General features: G+C 40.5%; 3 protein-coding genes across 3 annotated transcripts; 2 read left to right on the forward strand and 1 right to left on the reverse strand.

Moving 5' to 3' along the window:
• Positions 1–1,773: 1,773 nt before the first annotated feature.
• On the reverse strand, positions 1,774–10,600 carry LOC308387633 (terminal nucleotidyltransferase 5D-like). Its single transcript, XM_080867806.1, has 3 exons — positions 10,339–10,600; positions 10,018–10,229; positions 1,774–7,554 (listed from the first exon to the last, which is right to left on the reverse strand). Exon 3 carries the CDS (start codon positions 7,543–7,545, stop codon positions 5,230–5,232), a length of 2,316 nt encoding a protein of 771 aa, XP_080723932.1. The 5' UTR covers positions 7,546–7,554; positions 10,018–10,229; positions 10,339–10,600; the 3' UTR covers positions 1,774–5,229.
• A 132-nt stretch (positions 10,601–10,732) lies between these two features.
• On the forward strand, positions 10,733–14,291 carry chmp1b (charged multivesicular body protein 1B). The gene is made up of 8 exons (XM_080867807.1): positions 10,733–10,889; positions 12,350–12,447; positions 12,539–12,685; positions 12,786–12,854; positions 12,939–13,046; positions 13,143–13,186; positions 13,343–13,415; positions 13,575–14,291. The coding sequence occupies exons 1-8, from the start codon at positions 10,874–10,876 to the stop codon at positions 13,617–13,619; spliced, it is 600 nt and encodes a 199-aa protein (XP_080723933.1). The 5' UTR covers positions 10,733–10,873; the 3' UTR covers positions 13,620–14,291.
• A 2,226-nt stretch (positions 14,292–16,517) lies between these two features.
• rraga (Ras-related GTP binding A) lies at positions 16,518–21,062 on the forward strand. Its single transcript, XM_080866185.1, has 10 exons — positions 16,518–16,670; positions 16,952–17,075; positions 17,228–17,327; positions 17,424–17,490; positions 17,595–17,817; positions 18,661–18,756; positions 18,906–19,028; positions 19,129–19,220; positions 19,309–19,424; positions 20,552–21,062. The coding sequence occupies exons 2-10, from the start codon at positions 17,049–17,051 to the stop codon at positions 20,653–20,655; spliced, it is 948 nt and encodes a 315-aa protein (XP_080722311.1). The 5' UTR covers positions 16,518–16,670; positions 16,952–17,048; the 3' UTR covers positions 20,656–21,062.
• Positions 21,063–23,092: the final 2,030 nt, after the last annotated feature.

The raw sequence follows: 23,092 nt of genomic DNA on the forward strand, positions 1-23,092 counted from the left end.
GCTGTGACGCACCGTGCTCCACCACACCTAGAAACTGCAGTGATGCTGGAGGATCTTACGATTTCTAACTATTCGGTGCATAAAGAGATAAAGGTCATTTTTAGTGTGACAAGTGTGCCAAACAGCAACAAAAAAAAGGAAAAGGTGACTTGTTATATAAAACGCCTTCATTCTATATCTAAATTGAGTCTTAAACTGCTAAATCCTCAAATGCTTATATCAAGTGATTAAAATCTGATTAAAGGCTTTTTCTTTGTAATGTATAGCTGCTGGGTGAGTGCAGCACACGGCAGGAAAAGAGTGTGTTGGCCAGTTTTGTGTCTTCAGCATTAATAAGGTAATGATTAGAATTACATCCTTTAAAATGCAGCATTATAATTGAGGGTGGTCTTACCAAAATACTGTGAAAATTGGTAATGTGCTCCTGGAAAAGTATGAATTATTCATATAAAACGTAAATCCTATAGACACACCCATCAGCTCTCACAAGACTGATTATAGGTCCTCATCTTAATAATGTGCCAAAACATAACCTAGAGTAAGGATGTAGCATCCTTCAGGACATTTTTCTAATTATATGATCCATCCACCCTTTTTCTTAACCACATTTACACAGGTTAAAGTTGTGTGGGGCTCCAGCCAAATGTCATTCGGCAAATGAGATGCGTCCTGGGATGGGTTGCCATTCAATTTAGAATTACCAGTTGACCTCACATGCAGAAGATCCATAGAGTAGTGGTTTACACATTTTACTAACAAGGGGAAGTTCCAATTCCTGGAGGAATCTGAGTATCTGGCGTAAAAATCTGCCCAATCAAACATGCAGAGCTGCCACTGTGGCATCCCCTGGTGAATAAGGGGGAAGATGAAAGTAGCTGCATAGTTGGCCTGATGGAAAACCCAAACTCTACACAGAAAGACCACAGCCACCTGGTGGATTTGAACCCAGGACCTTCACCACCATACACCAATCTGCCTAATTATACTAATAACTCATAATGAAGCACAAGAATATTATTATTCTAAATGTGGCACAAAAAGTAAGGACAGTGTGGGGTTTTTTTTTGCATTTCTTTGTTGTAACAATACTTCTTGGCAAGAAATCTTAAACCACTGGAAGGTCTATTTCCCCTTAAATGGTGGCACATTTGTAAGGAAAATGCATTTGTGGGTTGAGCAGCAGAGTTGAGCATGTAGGTTGCGCTGAAGAAAAATATATTCTGCTATTGACACTTGTTTGGTGCCGTTTATTGGATTGAATGATTGAGGTCTAATGAAACTAGACATATCAGCAATTTAAAAATGTATTCATTTAACGACAGGGGCCTTGGCATGTAGAGCCACAGTCGCCTGGCACCTCCCCATCATGCTGGTCAACCGCTTGGTCACACACTGCTGTGGGATGGGGTCCCATTCTTTAACCATCATTTGTCAGTCAGTGTGGTTGTTTTGGTCAATGAATCAGTTGTTTTGCATTGGCAAAGCAGATTTACCAGGTTTTAATGGGTGCAACCCACATACTCAACTCTGCTGCTCAACCCCAAAATGCATTTTCCTTACAAATGTAAGGAATTAAAGGGAAATAAACAGGCGTTCACACGGTTTAATATTGGTACAGAATGATAAGTGTCAAACAGGTTATTACTCTGAAGGTTTAATGCAGCTTTTAAAAAATGATATAGTGGAAGTCTGACCACAAAGGAAAAGACTCCAGACAAAGAGAGGTTGTGTTAGATTTATTATCACAATAACACAACAATCTGAGCAACTAGATATCATAACAGGGACATTTCTCTACTGGCATAACAGTTCCTTAACGATACACAACAAACCCAGAGTCTAAAGATAGATACGACCACTACATATTGCACCACAGAGTACTTTAGATGTGTTCGATACTTATGTGGAGAGTCACGAGCATGTCCAACACCTTTATTACTCGACAACACCTAAGTGCATTTACATTGTGCTTCAGTCTCAGTGTGAATAGTCCACATATCCTAACCTGTGCTTAAATGATTTAGGTTTTTTGTTTTGTTTTGTTTTTAATACTGATTACATGTACTATGCATACACAGTGAACAAACACACAAAGACAGAAGTGCAATAACTGCTGGCTGCACTGAAGACAGCTGAAATACTTAAAATGAGCAGTAACATTTTTGCACACAATAGCAGGCACCACCCCGACAGAACGTACATCTACCTCGTCCACTACAACAAACAGCTGTCAACACATTATACAAACACAAAGTCTATTCAGCCTGTCGACTGTGGGAAAAGGGATTCAACATGCTGTCATTTCTCAGCTTTTGTGTGAACAAAATTAAAAACAAGACAGTCAAACCCTCGGTCACAAATGCATAAGAAGTTCGTGGTAATTCCCTGACACGGAATAGGAGAATTTAGTTCTAAAATGCAGGTAAGTTTGAATCTTATATGGGCACAGATCTAAGCTCAGAATTTTACACTATGTCATAATAAATATCAACACACTCAGAAACACACAACAACAACAATCCTAGGAACATGACATCTGTCACTTATTGTGAGCAGAGGTGTGTCTTAACATTTTAAGGGACTGTAGGAAACATATTAGGTGTGAAGAAGCCTCATAATTTATTTTTCTTCCATCCTTGTTGTTATCATTAATAATAATAATATGGGCTTATATATAAATACTCTGTATTAAAATAAAAGATTAAAGGCCTTTGAAAGCATCTATTATTAGCTATCTATTAGCTTTTATAGTGTGGATGATGAGGTGCTCAAATGTAATGATCTGCAAGTCTCACAAACCCATATTTTATTGACAGTAGAACACAGAAAACATCAGATGTTTAAACTGAAAAAAAGGTAGCATTTCAAGAGAAACGTAGCTCATTTTAAATTCGATTGCAGCAACACATCTCAAAAAATGTTGGGACAGGGACACATTTACTACTGTGTAGCATCACAGCAGCCAGTAAACCTGTTGGAACTGAGGAGAGTAACTTCTGGACTTTTGGGGGAGGAACGTTGCCCCATTCTTGTCTGATACTGGATTCTAGCTGCTCAACAGTCCGGGATCTTCTTTGTCGTATTTTTCACTTTATGGTGCATCAAATTTTTTTTAATGGTGAAAGGTTTGGTCTACTGCCAGACTTGGACTCTTCTATTGGAAGTCATGCTGCTGCAATAGATGCAGTAAGTAGCTTAGCATTGTCTTGTTGAAATATGCAAGGCCTTCACTGAAAAATGTCTTCTGCATGGGAGAACGTGTTGCTGTATATACCTTTTAGCACTGGGTGCCAGTTCCTCAGGCACTAATGCACCCCCACACCAGCTTACCCATACTGAATTTATGAAAGGCTTTTAAACCGAGCGCTGCTGTAACAAGCTTCTTTAGTCTGGAGGATTCAGCATCCATAATTCTACACACCAGATTTTCTACTATACTTCAGTCCATTTTAAAGATGGCAGCATTTCTGGATCATGTTCACATATGGCTTCTTGTTTGCATCACAGAGCTTTAACCTCTGGCACAGTGAACAGTGATTTCTGAACTGTTCCTGGGCTCATGCAGTGATATCCATGGCAGAATCATGTTGTTTAAGGCAGTGCTGTCCGAGGGCCTGAACATCACAGGCATCCAATACTGATTTCCTTTGTAGCACCACTTACTTTCCAGTCTTTTGTGGGCTCCATCTCAGCTTTTTTGAGATGTGCTGCTGCCATCAATTTCAAAGGGAGTTAATATTTTTCATGAAAACGTAAAACGTATAAGAATTTGATGCATTTTCTTTGTTCTTTTGTGAATAACAAATGCTTTATGAGATTCGCAAATCACTGCATTCTATTTTTATTCACATTTTACCCAGCGTCTAAACTTTTTCAAAATTGAGATTGTACATGAATACCCACATATTAAGAGATTATATAGTCTTTGTTGTACTTTTTTGACCTTCCTGTAAAGTATGGAGTGGTTGGCAAGTTGTTATGGTGTGTTTACTTGTCAGGATTTAGCAACACAGCCATCAAAAGCTGTTTGTTTGACCTTTTTGTTGCTATTCCACTGCCAATAAAATCTGATTAAGTCACACCCTCAGTGAAACAATATTTTTCTCGGATAAGATGTTCACTGTGTTTCATTAGGAGATTATGGACCAGCTATAACCGGGCCAAAACATATGACAATCTACAGGGTAATTACCAACCAAATTCCATCTGTCACCCAAAAAATATGCTGGTCTTTTTCTCAGTTTTTGCCAACTATGACACATTATTGTGCCTGATATTTATTGACGGATGTCCTAATTAACTCAATTTTGTCTTTTTTTGTGTGCCAACTCTTTAATCTGAAGCTAGCGTGAAAGTTTTCATTTCATAATTAAAGAGAAGTCTTCTCCAAACAAAAACTCTGATGCTTTCTTGTTTTTCTAAGAGTATGATTTACACTTACAAGGGCTTTGATGTAGAAGGTCTTTTTTTGTGTGTATTTCTACAAAGGCCCCCTTATCAACCCAATAATGTTCACACAGTCCCTAATGGCACTAAACTTTTCAGCTCTCTGAAATGATGTTTACACTCACAAAAACACAGAACTTGGCACCAAGATTATGGAAACACCACAAGAGATTTCGTCTAAGGTTTTCTTTTAGTAAATGCAGTCCTATTCCTCTACAGTGAATACAGAGTTATAACCACACGTTTGACTTTACTCTACGAAGGCTGTTGACTTACAAAACACCTATATGGGAGATTTAACCCTTGAGAAATTACCATGACCCAAGCTTTACTCAAACTAGGATTTCTGTTGCCAACAGGTGTATTTTGTTTAATTGTTAGAGAGGTTTATCGAACCATAAGGAAAGTATCACACTACGATGTTCTCATCACGGGATGATGATCAGTTCAGAGCTCCACCGAAACGCAGCTGAAGCTGCCACAAATAAAGTCCCTCGGCTTCAATACGATCCTCATCACAAGCTCTCTGAAAAGTGGGTTCCTTGCGTTTCTTTCCTTTGTCAAAAGTGTTCATCTTGAAAGGGTGACGTGCTTTGATCCCAGACCACTTGCAGTTCTGACCTTTCATTGCCTTTCATGTCATAAGCAGGAGGGATTTCAAAACATTAAACACCACTGCGCCCGTGGTTGTTTTTTGTTGCTAAAACTTGCATTTGTGCTTCTGCTTGCAGAGCACCATGCTGAAAGCAGCTCGCATGCCTCCCTGTTGGCACATCAACGTTGCTACACCAGACCAGTCTGCATGTGGACATGTAAAGGGTACGGGTGGTAGACCAGAGGCGGCTGGGCCTGAGTGATGAAGTAGCTGTTGTAAATGGGTTCTGTCATGTATGGAGCCGGCTGGTAGAAGCAGGTAACGTTGGCCGTGTTGGGGATGGCGTTTTGCTCGCCCAGCACCCTTAGAGCCAGCACTGTGATCATGTTGAGGGTCTGCCTCCTCTCATGTCCCATCAAACACACCGTGCTCTCATCTATCACGCGCCGCAGGGTCATCAAATAGTCATACTTACTAGTCTCCTCGCTGCCGATGAAATGGCACTGCAAGTAGGCCTCAATCTTCCGCTGCTGCTCGCCTACGTCAGGAAAGTCGATGAAGAAGCGGGAGCACATGTATCGCTCCAGGGACTTTATCTCTGTCTCGCTGGCTGGCCGGAAGTTCCTCACTAGCAGGTCGCTGTATTTTAGCAATCCCCCACCGCGGATCTCCTCTGGGTTGTGGGTGGCAATGAGGCGGTTTCGAAGATGATCCATAGCCTGATCAAAGTCTCCGTACATGCACTCAGCTTCAACAGTGATGGTGGGCTCTCCTGCTTCCCCAAGCCATGAGCTTGACTCACAGCTGTTTGGGACGGCGTCTGCCAGCTCCGGTTTATGCTCATATACCTGAGGCTGTGAGACCACACCTGCTGCACATGAGTTGCTTTGAGGCTCTGAATCAGGAGGCTCCTTTGAGTGTTTTGGCTTAACAGTTTGTTCTAAAGTTTCTCTGGAGCAAGTCCCATCCTGCGGTGTACTGACTGTACTGTGTGTGGGAACTGTAAGTACATCTGTACCCTCCGAGTTCTCCGTCTGACAGCTTGGTATGTTTGAACTGTGAACTTGAGAACTCTCCAGCACAGCAGGTTTCGGCTGAAGTTGTTTTGGTAGCTCTATGGGTGGAAACAGCTGTGTGGTGAGGTCTGACAGATCGGTTAGTAAAGACCATTTTTCAGGCTTACTAATCAACTTCCGTGACATTTTTCTTTGTAATTTCGGCGAGGGGCAGTAATCCGGCACAATGTCCGCTGATGTGCTGCAAGATTTTTTAGCTGGGGGAGGAAAGGAAAACTCAAGATTTGAATCTTGCGGGTTTGGGGTAGAATCAGTCCTGCAGCTTACAGAGTCTACGTTGAACTTTTCTTCACGATGACTTAAATCCTGTGGAGCTGGTTTTTCTGTATGTGATGTGCACACTACAGGCTGGGAAGCTTGTGCCTCGTATTTTTCGTCATTACTCTGTAGGGTTAAACATGCATGTGTCATCAGAGGATCCCCAACATCTGAAAATAAAGTTTTGGGCGATGCAACTACAGGATAATTGATTTCAAACTGTTCTTTCTCTTCTCCTTTTTTCTCACACATCTCAAACACAATTTCCTCCTCTGATTGTACATCCTCAATGCCCTCCACTTCCTCTTTCTCCTGTTGTAAGCTTATGCTCTCCGGTTCCAGCACCTGCTGCACCTCGGGCTTTTCGTCTACACTCTCGACCTCTTCTTGACGAAGCTCTTCCTCGAGTGGAGAAACACCTTCATCCTGGCACGGACTTTCTGTGCTAGTCACCACTGCAGAATCTTCTTTCATATCATGTTCAACCTCCTGAGGAATGCTCGGCTTCTCTTGTCCTTTGCTTTCATCGTCATCGTCCTTTTTAGATGAAGGCCCAGCAGTCAGTGCCAACTTCCATTCTTGTTTCCTTTCGTTCCCCCAGTAAGACTGGAGCATACGATCTAATATAATCTGGAAGGAGTCCACACTGAACTCAAACTGTCGTCTGAGGGAACTAACAAATCGGAGCCCCACAGTTTTAGCCCTGTTGTTAGAAAGCGAGATAAGGCTCCATCTATCATGCTCATTGAAAACTTTCACCATCTTTTGCACATAGGCTTCCTTCATTGTCAGACAGGTGATCTTACGTCGGTTAACCCCAGAAGGGAGAAGGTCTCGTAGGCTCCCCAGCACCACCTCCTTAATAACATGGAAGTCTTCCTGCCTCGGAAGCTCCACTCCAAAAATGATGTCTAAGTCTTTGTAGCCAAGCCCGTTGTCTTTAACGAGGATGTGGCTGGCAGTCATGCCGTTGAGGCGTATATCTTTAACCTGAATGTTCCTTTCAACCAGACGGTCCTTCACTACACGAATGATGTCTTTCGCTCTCACTTGCAGTGTAGGAAAATTACCTCGCCCATGGATGGGGATTACCTCAGTCAAAACTTTGTCAAGAGCCTGAACTTGCTCCAGGGTTAGGTTGTGGAACCTCTTCTCTGTTTGAAGCTCCATCGTCTTCACCTGTGAAACAGAGTTTTGCATCACATTACGACTAACATCTTACACTGGCAAGGGAACGCATGGAGCAGGAAAAGAGATCAGAAAGCATAACATCCTGTGGAAAAAATGCACTTTTGCATAGAGCTGGATAAGCCACTAGCGCTGAGCCTTTGCAAGAGAGTGTGCGAAAAGAAAGGTTTTGTAGACTTGGCTTTTGCCCCTTTGTTTTTCTCTCCTCTGTAAAGTATTGTGTCAAAAATGCAGTCAAACAAAAATGCATATATGAGCTAAAGTCTTTTGCCACCCTCATTCCTCTCTGACTGCAATTGTTTATTAGTTGGATTTGAAATTCAGCAATTCAGCATTAGGAATAATGGGCAGCTCTGAGGATTGAGGATATCTCGGTGATTAGCTTGCCTGGTGTTTTGCCACTAGATGGCAACAGAATCGTAACATATGGCAAAGTCAAATAAGTGGCACAGTAAGGGCTTAAACATAAGCCACTGATGACGCACAGTAACAAATTATATTTTCCCAGTAATCCAACAAATGTAATAAAAATATGTTCTTATAAGATCGCGTCAGAATGTCTGCCACAGACCATAAAACTAAGACCATGTACATCAGCTAATCAAATGCACAGGCCAAATATGTAACATTGTTTCTACTTTACGACCCCTCCCACACTGAACTGGGGCTTTTTCTCTGCCAGCCATGGACACTGCCAGCTGCCTTTCACACCATTTTACTTGTTGGTCACATTGGATAAATATTCAGTAATCAAGTTTGTTGAATTTCTTCCATGATTACATGTCCTAGTTACAGGTGACTCACCTGTCTGTCATTCAGCAGCTGACAGGTAATCAGGGAAGAAATTAAACTTAGCAACTACAGAACCTGGTCGGTCTGTATAAGGCAAGCTGGATTTGTCTGTTTGGCTTGCACCTCTATGTCAAAAGGTATCAGAGGGAGTCATGCATAATAAAAACATGGTTGCGGTTAATACCCCCAGACTACATCTTTCTGCAAATATACAGCATGGCGTAAATGTTCCTGGTCTTTTAATGTCACAACAAATTGTATCTGACATAGTTTTTGTTAAAATCTTTTTAAATTAAGAAGGGGGTAAAGGGGAAATGAGTTAGAGTGGGGGGAAGGTGGTCTACGTCATCATTAATGCACGCTGACTCACTCTGTACAGAGACAAATGTCAGATTTTAGCCTGTTACCGAACACACACCACAGAGAAGAGCTCCACTTATGTGTGTATCTGTAAATGTACCTAAGAAATAGGTGCATTTAGCTTATTATATACTACCAGCATAAGCTGGTAATCAAAATGAAACGAGCAGTGTTTGAAATCTAATGTTTAAATCTGCATAACTTGATAAATAAATTTCATCAACTTTCAGGTCAGATTCAATTAAAATCAAAAGTGTGCTGTTCTAAGAATATTTTTCATGCGATACTCCTCCATAATAGCTCATCATATATAGTTTATATAAAGATCAAAGAAAAGGGAATGGTTCAATTTTAACGTGTTACATCAAATATGAGCATAGTGGCTAAAGCTTAATGAAAATACCTGTGAAAATGTTTTAACCCCATTTTTAAAAATGCAAACTGAGACGCAAATTGTACCGATTTCATTCACATGGTTTTCACGGCCCTGTGACGTACTGTAAACAGCACTCAATCAACTGTGCTGCGCACAGCGTGTGACCTGCCTTCTGCATCCTCTATCCTGTGTTAGTATTTGACGGTCATCAATGCAAAATGCAGTCAGTGGCAGCAACTCGGGGCACAGGGAAGCATGGCCCACAGCAGCCTCTAGTGAATCTCAGGGGTTATATCAACTCGGTCCTGCAGCAGGACTGCTCCTCTGCCACTTGGCTTCTTTATAGATAAGACTATATGACTCATACAGCCACTGAATGAAGCATCACACGTTGGCTCTCCTGGATTGTCTCTCTGTGCGCAAAAAAACAAAACAAAACCACCACGACACCAAATGCACCACTTGCGGTGGCATTATGGCTGTGAAACTCTTGAAATATTTAGGCAGGGAAGCTTGTGAATGGATTGAAGCATAGTCCACCCCACAATACTGAGCACACAGATGGTGATCGTGATGTGGGGACACACAAAAGGCTGGTGGTGGGCATTTCTGCTTGGATCAACAACATTTTGCTCTTTAATGTTTCAACCACAGAGCAACGTGTTGTCCTCGGAACTTAAAATGTATCACAGATTAGTTCCAGATGTGACCAACATCTGGATTTTCCGCTCCATTTAGAAGCTACTAGTTGACAAGTTGACAGACAGTGTAAGTAAATAAACAGGCCAATCTTTGTTTCTTTGTTTGCTTTTTTTTTGGCTGAAACTGAGCAATATGCTGAAGGAAGGAGAAAAAAGGGTGCATTTACTGCGTTGTGCCAGCAGAAGAGATAATTATGCGTTTACAAAATACAAATAAAAACTCACCTGCTTCGTGGTGGAAAGTAAAGCCAGGGCAGAGACAAGAAAAATGAAAACTGTGAAGTATCCAACAGGTTTATGCGACCTCGTTGGAAAGGTTGATGCTGAAGCTGAAGTTATAACGCGGACACTTTCCTCTCAGCGCAGGAGCCCTGTTTCCATGGCAATCAGGCGTCACGAAATTTACGGTAAATCACGACGCTCGGTGTCTTCCTTAACTGCAAGTGACAACCACTCAAGTTTGAAACAAAGAACGTATCTGAGCGCCCTCCAAACGCATCTGAAGTGTTTGGTAAAGTTTGGCTTGTAACGGCAGAGCACACCGACCTGTCAGGCTGAACTACCGGCGTGCCACCGCACTGCCGAGCTGTTGCGGGGTGAACATCACATCAGACGGAGTGAGTCATCCTCTCTCCCAGCCGTGATCCACACCGTAAATCTAATCATCAATCAACCGCTTTTACCTCCCACCGGCACTCCGCCGGGTACAACGCCACGTCCACTTTTATCAGTCTGTGCTCACTCGGTCACTGTGCTCAGCCGGAGTTTACTCGTAGAAAAAACTGCGGTGTTTTAACGTTAGTTTTATTTATTTATTTCTTTTTTTTATTTTTTTATTCTCATTCACATTTCGGGTGGAGGAGGGGGGCTAGCCGCTCCTTCGTGACGTCTGAATGGAATACCGTCACCACGTGACACTGACGTCGTCCATATTTTGATCAGACATCAGGAAGTGCGGAAGAAGACGAGGACCGAAACCTGAAAAGGTGAAGTTTTACTGGGAAGTTTTGTTATATTTAGCAACTTTTTTGTGTGTTGATTTTATTGTGTAACTGTTGGATTTTAAAAGAACGGCCTCAAGATGCCCAGCATGGAAAGTATCCTTTTAAAAAGAGCGGTGAGAGAGAGTCACTTGGTGTAATGTTAACGCCGAGCTAAACGGGCGAACACAACACGGTGGTTTTTGACGAGACTGCTGAGATTAATGTGCGACAGATGTCTGAAGCGTCGCGGAACATGTTTGATATTGAGCGGAGACACAGGTAACGCCTTACCGAATAACCTGAACCTTTCATAGTCTGTATAGGCGTCGTAACACGGCGACCGAGCTGGGCTGAAGGCCTTAAGAGCTTACACTGCTAATGGGTGTAAATAAAGCAGCTGGCGCTCGGTAGTTTCCCGTGAAGTTTGGGTGTTAGCTAGCACTCCGAATCATAATAAAGGAACAAGGTGGATGTGTGTTGTTGAACACAGCGCGGCGGTGGTTTCCGGGAGCCATACAAACATAGGCAAATTATTAGAAAACTCCAAAAATGCCTGTTTTGTAACCCGTGTCTGTCACAGTATAACTCATGAGAACAAATCTCAGACTTTTTTAAATGTAAATGTTATTCAGACTGACATTGGAATTTTAAGGGCTGTATTGACATTGTTATTACGGGTTTTAAAATCCAGCTGACTAATAGTATTTTTTTTAATAAACAGTAAATCTTAAAGATAATCCATTTGAATAGACTTTGATTAAAAAGAATTGTAACTAACACGGGTAGTAAACAGGATGGAAAATGAACTTGTCAGTGCTCTCTTGTGGACAGATCATGCAGTGGTGATGCTGTTTCTTCAGTCTGTTGGTGCAACTCTGCTTTTTGCCCACATGACTCTATTCAAGCTGAGAAAATAGATACACAAACCATTGTTGTGTGGCTCAAAGGTGTGACAGACATTTTTTTTTGTAGCAAGTCTCTCCATCCAAAAGTCACGTGATGATGTCAGACCTTTGTTATCTGAGTCTGACTAATATGGGTCAGAATTACGCAATCCTTATCTAGAATAGACTGACTGAAATGCTAAGTTTGTATTTATATCTTCTACTAAAGTATAGGGTTCAGAACTGGATAACAACGCGCCCTGGCAACACTTGTGTTTAAGACATATTCTCCTTGATATCAAATTTCTGCTTGCACATCTATGTTTGAGTGTATTTTTTGCTGGAGTGTTTAGTTTCACAGTATTCCCATGACATCAGAGCACCAGCTTCAAGTTTATTTCACATTTTGTGATCATTTATTTAGCTTGAAATTCAAGGAGATACATTTAATTTTTATCTTCCTGTAGTGGTTTAAATGCATCAGATCGTGGTTAAAAAATAAATAAATAATGAGAACTATCACCTGATACCAGATTTAAAATCTTTGTCTCTTTATGAACTGTCTCCTTTTCCAATAATTATTACAGAGTTTTAGTTTAGGCCAAACTTATGTGAGGAGACGGAGGTGTACAGATTTTGGTCTTTGGGCTTTGTATTTGGGCTTTGTTCTTCTTTAACTTGTTGTACCAGAAAATCTCTTCAATCTAAAGTTTGCTGCCAAAGAACTCCAAAGAAATTCCAAGAAATGTGACAAAGAGGAAAAATTAGAGAAGGCTAAAGTCAAGAAGGTAAGCAGCGATGACTCAGAATCCATTCATCAGTTCATGAAAGACTGCTCAAGATTTTACTGAACCATTATTTTTGTCTGCCACCCCACAGGCCATCCAGAAAGGAAACATGGAAGTGGCAAGAATTCATGCAGAAAACGCCATCAGACAGAAGAACCAGTCTGTGAACTTCCTGCGGATGAGCGCTCGGGTAGATGCTGTGGCAGCGAGGGTCCAAACTGCAGTCACAATGAACCAGGTGCTGTAGTCCTAGAAAGATCAGTTAGAGGCTGAAGACAACATTTCAGTTTGAGCTCTGTTTGTGGCTATTTGACTGATGTGGTGTTTTTCTATCTCAGGTCACAAAATCAATGGCTGGAGTGGTGAAAGGCATGGACGCCACATTGAAGAGTATGAATCTGGAAAAGGTACAACAGTCTACATGTGGATATAATGTGATGATTTTAGTAAGAAAGAACCGATTAAAACACATCGTCAATGCTTGTTTTAAGATTTCTGCTCTCATGGATAAATTTGAACACCAGTTTGAGACACTGGATGTTCAGACAGCCCAGATGGAGGATACGATGAGCAGCACGACAACTCTCACAACACCACAGGTACCCCACGCCGTGCCGGTTTATTCTTATATTCTTTCACGCTGTCAGGCCGTTAAAGACTCGAAGGTGAAACCTGCTGTGTCATGTGTGTTTCAGAATCAAGTGGAGTCGTTGCTGCACGAAATGGCTGATGAAGCAGGGTAACATTTTCACTGTTTGTGAAATATCTGATCACGTGGGCCAGTGTGTGACGTAGAGACATAGATATGATCGGATGTGTTACAGGGCGTTATGAAAGAGTAGATATTTCATTTTGGTTTAAAAATGTACACTTCCCATGTCCGCCTCTTGCTTAGGTTGGATCTGAACATGGAGCTCCCTCAAGGACAGACGGGATCAGTGGGTACCAGTGTGGCCTCTGCAGAACAGGTACACACACATTACATCATAGTTGTTACTAACACATTTGCAAAACTCAGATAGATGAAGCAAAACAGGAAGAAGTTCTTTGTGGATCCAGCAAACAAAAACTGTCTCGTCTTCATCCTCATTTAATCGCTGTCTTTTCTCTCACTCTCATATCCAAAGGACGAACTGTCTCAAAGGCTCGCTAAACTTAGAGATCAGATGTAAAGAATGACTGCAGTCGAATGGCGCTGGAAGAGGACTCCAAAGCGTCTGTACACTACCTGAATATAACTCCCCAACACCTTTTTATTTCCATCATGTCTTCTCTCCTTTTTACATCTACTGTCTCCTTTGAGGGGCTATTGTATCACTTTTCCTCATGTTGGTGATATGTTTATGATAACATCACGTTATTAAAGTGGTTTACTTGGTATGGAAATTGTATGTAATTCTTGAATATATATATTTACCAATAAAGAGGAAGTAATTTATAATTATTGTTAAATATGTATATTTAAGAAGTCCATAAATGTGATGTGGGAGTTTGACAGTTAGTACCCTGTAAATTATAGGCCAATTTCATATAGTTTTGGTGAAATGATAAAAAATTTTGGAGGATAGAATTCAATTTTTGTTTGTGATACCATGATTGCAGACAACATTTATGCATTTCTTTCTGTCTTCTTGACATCAAAGAGTGGAAGACCTCCCCAGTTATCGGTGAACTGACTTCTTCTGTTGATTTATTTTATTTTATTTGTGTGAGGTTCCTGAAAGATTAGCCTGAGATTTTGTTTTTGTTTTGTTTTTCTGGTCTTCAATAATCTTGCTGATTATTTGGAAAAGGGGTTCTGAAAATAAACAGTAAGCAAACAATAAAATTTTATAACACTTTTATTTCTGTGCTTTTTAATTAAACCAATTCATCCTCCTTTTGTTAACTATGAATATTTCATTTGGAGTGAAATGCCCACTTTAAGACGTACGCACATGCTTTGAGGGTTAGGGCTGCTGCAGATACTCGTAAAAGCAATTTCCAGTGGTAATCTTTCCAATTATTTTTCCATTAAAAACAAAAACTGAGCACATTATGAATATGTAAAGGATGACACCTGTTTTCTCAGGTGTGGGTAAAGTGTCTCGACTTGCTTTTGTGAGAGATTTCCAAATGCAGATTTCCTCTTCTTTCCAGTCAAGTCTTTAATTTTCCTCTTAAAAGAGACACGTGGTCCAAATTAGCTGCTCTGTCTGTTGTCCCCTCAGTAATCATTCTATTTTTGAATATTCACTTGGACTGTATGCAGATACGATCAGAAACCCCCCCCCCCCCCCCCCCCCCCACTTTAAAACGGCTCTACAAGAAAAATCTCCTTAGATGGCTATTGAGAGATGTCAAGAGATTTATGTGCAGTGGTGTTACATGAACGAGCATAATGAATTTCTGATCAAAAAATGTAATGTTCCAGTTTATTTAATCCTTTCTTCTTACAGATTCGGTCATTGCTATGCGGCTGATGTGTTTCTGACGCTATACTTTAAGTCTTACATTCAAAGGCTAATGAGCAAATAAACAAATCTGTTTGAGAAATCACAAATGTACTACCACAGTTTAAAGTGGCATTATTCTAGTTAGTCACAATAAAAAAACTGTAAATCAGGATTCTCAATGTGGGCAGTTTTATATTTATTATATTTACTATTGTTTTGTTTTTGAACTATCAAAATGGCAACAATGTTTTTTCTTTGTGTCAGTTTATCCATTAGAGCTGATAAAATGGGGCGATCGTGGCTCAAGAATTGTTAGTTCGTCTTGTAATCGGAAGGTTGCCGGTTTGAGCCCCGGCTCCGACAGTTTCGGTCGTTGTGTCCTTGGGCAAGACACTTCACCCGTTACCTACTGGTGGTGGTCAGAGGGCCCGGTGGCGCCAGTGTCCGGCAGCCTCGCCTCTGTCAGTGCGTCCCAGGGCAGCTGTGGCTACAGTGTAGCTTGCCATCACCAGTGTGTGAATGGGTGAATGACTGTGTAAAGCGCTTTGGGGTCCTTGGGGACTAAGTAAAGTGCTATACAAATACAGGCCATTTGCCAAAATACTCAACAATGAATTCTAGCATTTAAACACACAAGTGACACCTCTGTGAGTGTTTTTGAGATCACATTTTAACATAAGAATATTCAAACGCTTGCCGTGATATATTTTATTTTGAAATCTGTTCCTTCACGCACATTGAGGCTACGGGTGTCTAACAGACCTCTAGTGGCCAAGAGGCGGAACTGCATCATGTAATTAAAGAAGCGCTTTTTGCGTGAGTGGAAATAATTGTGTGAATGATAATAGACACAAATTTTTCTGAGAAATCCTTGATCCCAATGTCATGATAGAAACGCTCCAAAACAGCGAAATTAAAAGCGCGTTGTAATGCTTCACGTAATAGGTTTCAAAATAAATCAAAAATCCAGAACCAGTCACGCCTACAGCCATTACTTTGGTCTCTGAGTCATGTAGTCATGGGTTAACAATGAAACCATTATTTGGGTCTTTATTTAATTCATATCCTTTATTGCCACTCAGCATTGCGGAACAAAATTATGAGCACAGAAAGACAAACACACACACATACAAATTACAATAAAAACAGGACCAGGTTGAAAGACAATAAAATAAATTAAGGTTATCCATATGTATAAAAATAACCAAATAAATAAATAAAAACAATATATAAAAAATAAGATGTAAGGCATGACGTGGTGTGCTATTGTACTGAATAAAGCTATAATTTTAAAGAAATTCACAAGTCACGACCTGTTTTGATGTTAAGTGTTAAAGTTTAGGTCTTTAATAATTAACAATACATCTATAAATTGAATTGCAGCCACTCTGGTTGAATCTCCGATACAAATCAAAATGGGAGGTTTAAATTATGCCTCATAAATAAGGTTTGCCTTTAGCCTATTGAAGTATAAACTCTTCTTTTTTTTTTTTCAAAAAGGACTACAACTAAAACTATTTCGGAGTTAAACTGAAGGTTGTTGTTCTCTTTTAGACTTTAATCTAAAAACGTCTGTAAGGTTTAAATCTATGACGTCGCCTGTGAGACATAACTCGGGGCTTAAAGCCCAAATTTCTCATCATGTGACTCTTGGCGTACACAGGAAGCAGCTGATCCTGACTTCATTGCTGCTTTCACTAAGTAATGTTTATCAACTGTACTCGTTTAAACAAAGGAAAACTGTTGTTTAAAACTGCACCGGTTTAGGTAACTGGTCTACTCTTTCGGGTAGGTTGATGATACGCTGTTGAATTTTAGTGCAGCTATTCAGCCGTTTATTTAAGCTAAGCTAACCTAGCCTTATATCTGGACTGTTTCGGGCTAGCTAAGTTAGCATTAGCTCAAGTGTTTATAACAGAGAAAGAAAAGTAAATAAGCCCAGCAAGCTTATTGAGGATTATTAAAGATCAAAAGTGACGGGATATGTTTGATTTGTTTCTGTTTTAAGCGTTCACACGTGTTATGAACACGTTTTGGGGGTTTTTTTCTGGGGGGGATTTTCTCCGTAGCCCAAAGAGAGGAAGGGGAGGACAGCTGCAGACACAGCCTGAAGTCATCTGACCCGCAGCTCACTGAGATACCCGACACTCGTATTTGCTGAGGGGGATGTCAAGCACAGCAATGAAGAAAAAGGTAAAGCAAGGGCAGATCTGTTAGATCATTACAGAGAACTCGTTTTATCCTTTTTGAAGTGTCCTTTGATTTCAAGCATGTACTTCTAAAATCAGAGATTAATCCACCTAATTACCCTTCCCACTATAATAGTGAGTGTGTGTGCTTTTCAGGTGCTACTGATGGGGAAAAGTGGGTCTGGAAAGACCAGTATGAGATCAATCATCTTTGCCAATTACATAGCTCGAGACACACGCCGCCTTGGAGCTACAAGTAAGAGCACCGTCTTATATGAAAATGTATTTTTAATGCTGAGCGTTTCATTATCTACATTTATTTAACTCTTCTGCTTTTATTGGTTGACCATAGTTGACGTGGAACACTCCCATGTACGGTTTCTTGGCAATCTGGTTCTAAACCTGTGGGACTGTGGAGGGTAAGACACACATTTGCTAATTATTTGCCATTTCTGGACCAGCTTTGAGAAGCCAAAGTTATTCCTTATTTTTAATCACTTATCTGTGCCTTTTAAACCAACAGACAGGACACATTCATGGAGAACTACTTCACCAGCCAGAGGGACAACATTTTCAGAAATGTAGAAGTTCTTATTTACGTATTTGACGTTGAGAGCCGTGAGCTAGAGAAAGACATGCACTACTACCAGTCGTGTCTGGAAGCCATTCTGCAGAATTCCCCTGATGCCAAGGTGTTCTGTCTTGTGCACAAAATGGACCTTGTGCAGGAAGACCAGAGAGATTTGGTGAGATTCAAGTAACATTTCATACATCATTAGTACTGCTGTCCCGCTCACGTGTTACTATTTTGCTCTGTCTTGAATTTGCAGTGTTATACAATGATATTTAATCTGCGAGTCAAGTGCTGATTAATAGTCTGATCCGGTTCAGTCAGACATGACACTGCCCATCCAGAACAGAAACAGGAAAAAAATATTGATCATACTACATCTTTTCTAAGATTGTACTGTTCAGTCTTTTCCACAAGCACAGCCATAGTGCCCAGTGTAGAACCAGTTCCATGTGTTTCCACCAAAAAGCTTTAAAAAGCAAAAGTCTCCCACTCCAACTTCATTTAGCTGAGTCTGTGAACTCCTTTAAAGTGGGAAACAAGTTAATATAACAGTATGTACTATTAAGGTTTGCTTGAGTTGTTGGCTGGTTCTTCAAAAAATTAAAATAAAACCTTACCAAGACATAAGTGACTCTGGCACCAGCACAGGAAATGAGTTGTATATATTTACTCATTAAAGTGGTCCTTTTTAGACTTTTGCACTAGTTTTTCTTGATTGAAACTTGAACTTTCATTTCACTGAAAAAGTGAAAGGGATCACTTTGATGTGTAAGCTACAGTATGACCCATTTAAGTATGAACTGAATATGAACAACCTAAACGTAGGGCTCTTAAGGGTACCAATAATATTTGTAAATGGTCATATTGTTCACCTCTTAATTTTACTGCCTGTTATGTTAATCATATCTATAATAACCTCCTTTCATACTTTTTCTTTGTATTTTACTTATTTGTGTCTATTTTGATCTTGAGCTGGTCCCACTTCCCTTTTGGTGTGACCTTTCTGTCTTTACAGATCTTTAAAGAACGTGAAGAAGATCTGCGAAGACTGTCCAGGCCTTTAGCTTGCACATGCTTCAGGACATCAATCTGGGATGAAACCCTATATAAGGTCTTGAACCTGACTGTCCATCTATTTATTTATTTATTTATTTATTTATTTATTTATTTATTTATTTATTGTCACAGCTAATAAAGCTGAGGCTTTTTTTTTTTGTTGGTAAATTTAGCTGAACGTTGTTGGGTTTTTTCTCTTTGCAGGCCTGGTCCAGCATAGTGTACCAGCTCATCCCAAACGTCCAGCAGCTGGAAACAAACCTGAGAAATTTTGCACAGATCATAGAGGCAGATGAAGTTCTTCTGTTTGAGAGAGCGACCTTCCTGGTGAGAGTGTCCGTTTCCTCTGCAGCGTCTGGGCAGGAAATACAAATTTAGAAATGAGTCATTTATCTTGTCGTTTCCCCGTGTTGTTTTGTAAATGCAGGTGATCTCCCACTATCAGTGCAAAGAGCAGCGTGACGCTCACAGGTTTGAGAAGATCAGTAACATTATCAAACAGTTCAAACTCAGCTGTAGGTAAGTGTTTTGCAGATGCTCCGCCTCCTCTCCAGATGCCATCAGCTGGAGTGTGTTGATTTTAATTTTATTTATTTTATCATTCCAGTAAACTTGCAGCTTCCTTCCAAAGCATGGAAGTAAGGAACTCAAATTTTGCAGCCTTCATTGACGTCTTCACCTCCAACACTTATGTCATGGTCATCATGTCGGACCCTTCTATTCGTAAGTAGTGAAGATAACATTTCTCTGCAGCAGATTCACAGTTATGAGAAAAAATAAAAAAATAATAATAATCATAATAATCATCATCATCTAAGGAGCTTAGAAAGAAAAGCGACTGGAAGTTTCTTGAAGATATTTCACCTTTCATCCAAAAAGCTTCTTCAGTTCTAAAACCAAATCCCTAGTGGGAATGTCCCTTAAGAGGGTCGTTGACCCTCTATTGATCATGTACCTCATGACATGAGGAAGTGTTGAGATCCCTTCCCAGGCATTTCAGATCTTGCAACAGATGATCTCACATGATTGGGTGAGGCAGGGTCTCACAATAGCCGCTTTTCCATTAGTACCTGCTCCGATCAACTCGCCTCGACTCGGATTGAATGGTTTTCCATTACAATTGAGTACCACCTAATGTGCGCGGTCGTTGTCATAGCAATGCATCAGAGCGTCCCATGATGTAATTAATATCCGACAAAAATGCTACAACAAAGGTGGATGTAGAGGCGATGATATACCTGCTGCTCAGTCTGTGGCTTTTTGTCAGACTTTTTTTTTTTTTTTTTGTAGCCGTTTCACTTGTTGCTGGGTTCAAAAATAGTGGTTTTGATTTTTGTGAATGAGACACTCACACTCATCGTGTGACTCATCGAGTGACGCCACTGACCAGCCAATCGGTGGCATGCAGTCTGATGACGTCACATTTTAGTACCTGCTCAGATCACTTGGAAACCTGCTGAGCGGGTACTGTTTTTAGTACTTGATACTATGAGGTAATGGAAAGTCCTGAAAATTGTGGCCATCAGTGACTGATCGATCAAAGTAGGTAGTAATGGAAAAGGGACTAATGGTTTCACCCAAACCTCTGCTGCTAATGACTCACACCTTTTTTCACACCATGGCTCATGCAATGAGGGACATGATCAATAGTGGGTCAACGACCCTCTTAAAGAATAATCCTCACTAGGGTTTAAATACATGGGACTCTCAACCATTTGGTTTTAGAACTGAATAATCTCTTAGATGAGAGGTCAGTCAGTTTGCTTTCCAGGCTGCTTAGATTACCTTGTCCTAGATGACTGAGAACCTACACAGACAATAATAAGAACTCACATCTCCTTTTTTTCCAGCATCTGCAGCCACTCTCATCAATATCCGTAATGCTAGGAAACACTTTGAGAAGTTGGAGCGAGTGGATGGACCCAAGCATAGCCTGCACATGCGGATGCGCTAGCCTGTGCATTTGTCCTAGTGGATACTCTCAGCCAATCAGTTCACAGACAGCATGTTGCGGTCTCCTGGTGTCACATGAGCAGCCCTGCACCGTTTCGTCTATATCTTCATATTCAATCACAGTTATTACGCGAGAAATCACCTTGTTTTTGTTTTGCTCTAATTCTTACGGGAGAAGTGATAACAACTCGTTGGGAAATGTATTGTTTACTACAGAGGTGGGGGAGGGGAGGGCTACATTTGCTGTCACACTTTGTCATATTTCAGTAGATTCATTCACTCCATGCAGTGAATCCCAGTGATTGGGGATGTCTCTCTGTATGAGAAGCAGCAGATATTGTATGATTTGATTTTCAAATGTCGTTTGTAAGCTGTTACAAACAATATAGTTCTATTCAGAAAAATATTTGAAGTGTGGGGTGGTTTGTTTTTTGTTTTGTTTTTTTTTGGGGGGGGGGGTTCTGTTTTTAATCTTTGACAATACTAACTGCTTTTAGAAACAGGCGCTGTAAACAGATGTACACAGAGATGGATCAGAGATCGTTCTTATTGGTCCTTTTCTTCATTGTAGTCTCACCAGGCTAACTTGACAGGTGGCACCAGTTGTCTTGTACACATAGCAAATAGTGCACCTGTTAAGTGAGACAACTTCAGGGGATGGACAGCAAGTTACAGCGCAAATGGCATATTTTTGTTCATTTAATATGGCAAACAGCTGCTGAGTGTGTTAAAGTAGACCTATTTCCATTTAACTCATTTCCAACTATATTTTTATTGGATTCTGATGGAGTGGGGTTGTTTCTGGAAGCTGACCAATCAGAAGAAAGTGATATTTTTGAGACCGTTGCCTTAAAGGGATGAGCTAAAAGGCCTTTTTTTTTTTAGACTGGAACTTAGAGACTGCTAAAGATCAGGTCTAAAATAAAGAATTTTTAAATTTTGAATCATGCAAAATTATGCTAAAGAAGTGCCAGAATACATGTTTCTACCTGGAATTGAGCACTGGGAACCAGTGATACAAGATTGATACAAGTGGCTCTCATGCTCACTTTTGCTCCTATTTTTCTATCAAAAAATTAAATGGAGCACAGGCCAACTGAATTTCAACATTATTGTAGTTTTGATGTCTGATCAGTTACCACAATTTCAACACATTTAAATTATAATATTTATTGGGATCAAAACAAGCAGAGTATTAAAGTCTCCAAACTAAACTTTTCAGTCAAATCTAGCTAATCCATTCTCCTCTTAAGGCTATAAAACACTCACTTTATTAGGTACACTTTGCTAGTACTCGAGTGGACTCCCTTTCTTTCTTTCTTTTTCGGCTGCACATCCATAATGCAAATAACCAGTTCTACAACATCTATTGGTCTGGAGATGTGGTGAGTGTGGTCATTTGCATTCAGTAAACCCATTGTCATGTTTCAGAAAATAGTCTAAGAAGATGTGAGTTTGGTGAGATGGAGCCATCAGAAGATGAAAATGCTGGGTGTCGGCTGTGGTGTTTAAATGATTCTCAGTTAGTACGATGAGGCCCAAAGTGTGCCAAGAAAATATTTTTCTCCTTACACCACCAGCAGCAGCTTTCTGACACAAAATTCTGACCCTGCTATCTGAATGTCGCAGCAGAAAAGCAGATTCATCAGCGCAGGCAATGTTTTGTTTTTTTTTTTTTTTTCAATCTTTTGACCAATTTTGGTCTTAATTGCAGCCTTAGTTTCCTGTTCTTGCACCATGTTTTGTCTTCTGTTGCTATACCCATCAGCTTCAAGGTTTGGCATGTTGTGCATTAAGAGATGCTCTTCAGCATATCTCAGTTGTAACCAGTGGTTTTTTGAGTTAATGTTGTCTTCCTGTCATCTTGAAGCAACCTGACCCCTCTCCTCTGATCACTGGGATCAACTAGACCTTTTCTCCCAGAGGACTGCCGCTCACTGGGTATTTTTTCTTTTTGAGATCATCCTCTGTAATCCTTAGAGATTGCTGTGCGGGAAAACCCAGCAGATCAGTTTTTTTAAATACTCAGGCCAGCCTGTCGAGCACCGACAACCAACCACATGCAAAGTCACTTAAATTACCTTCTTCCTCATGTCTAAATACACTGATTTGCTGTGGTGCTGTTTTTCTGATCATTTATATGCATTTATGAGTAGTTGAACAGGTGTACCTAACAAAGTGGCCTGTGTATGTACCCAGAATAAGCCTTTCATTTATTTTTAAGTTTGGTTTCAAGGTTTGAGTGGTTTACATGTCATTTGTTTCTTATCAGAGAGAAACAGTATTTATTCATGTTGTCCATGGAAAGTAACTTGAGATTTAGTCATGGTACCTGATACCACCAACTCCTTCAGGGTCTGCAAGGGATATGGGCTATTATGCCTTGCCTCTTTACTGTAGCCAGATCTGATCCGGAGGCATTGTTCCAGTAGAGCTTA

The sequence above is a fragment of the Rhamphochromis sp. 'chilingali' genome, assembly GCF_963969265.1.
Source record: "Rhamphochromis sp. 'chilingali' genome assembly, chromosome: 19".
Classification (NCBI taxonomy): domain Eukaryota; kingdom Metazoa; phylum Chordata; class Actinopteri; order Cichliformes; family Cichlidae; genus Rhamphochromis; species Rhamphochromis sp. 'chilingali'.

Bases quoted from the DNA above. Each gene is read 5' to 3' on its own strand.
- chmp1b (XM_080867807.1), top strand. The intron at 12,448-12,538 runs GTAAGCAGCGAT...GCCACCCCACAG, and splicing joins AGAAGGCTAAAGTCAAGAAG to GCCATCCAGAAAGGAAACAT. The intron at 13,047-13,142 runs GTACCCCACGCC...TGTGTGTTTCAG, and splicing joins CAACTCTCACAACACCACAG to AATCAAGTGGAGTCGTTGCT.
- rraga (XM_080866185.1), top strand. From the start codon at position 17,049: ATGTCAAGCACAGCAATGAAGAAAAAG. The intron at 17,818-18,660 runs GTGAGATTCAAG...CTGTCTTTACAG, and splicing joins AGGAAGACCAGAGAGATTTG to ATCTTTAAAGAACGTGAAGA. The intron at 19,221-19,308 runs GTAAGTGTTTTG...TTATCATTCCAG, and splicing joins CAGTTCAAACTCAGCTGTAG to TAAACTTGCAGCTTCCTTCC.
- LOC308387633 (XM_080867806.1), bottom strand. From the start codon at position 7,545: ATGGAGCTTCAAACAGAGAAGAGGTTCCACAACCTAACCCTGGAGCAA.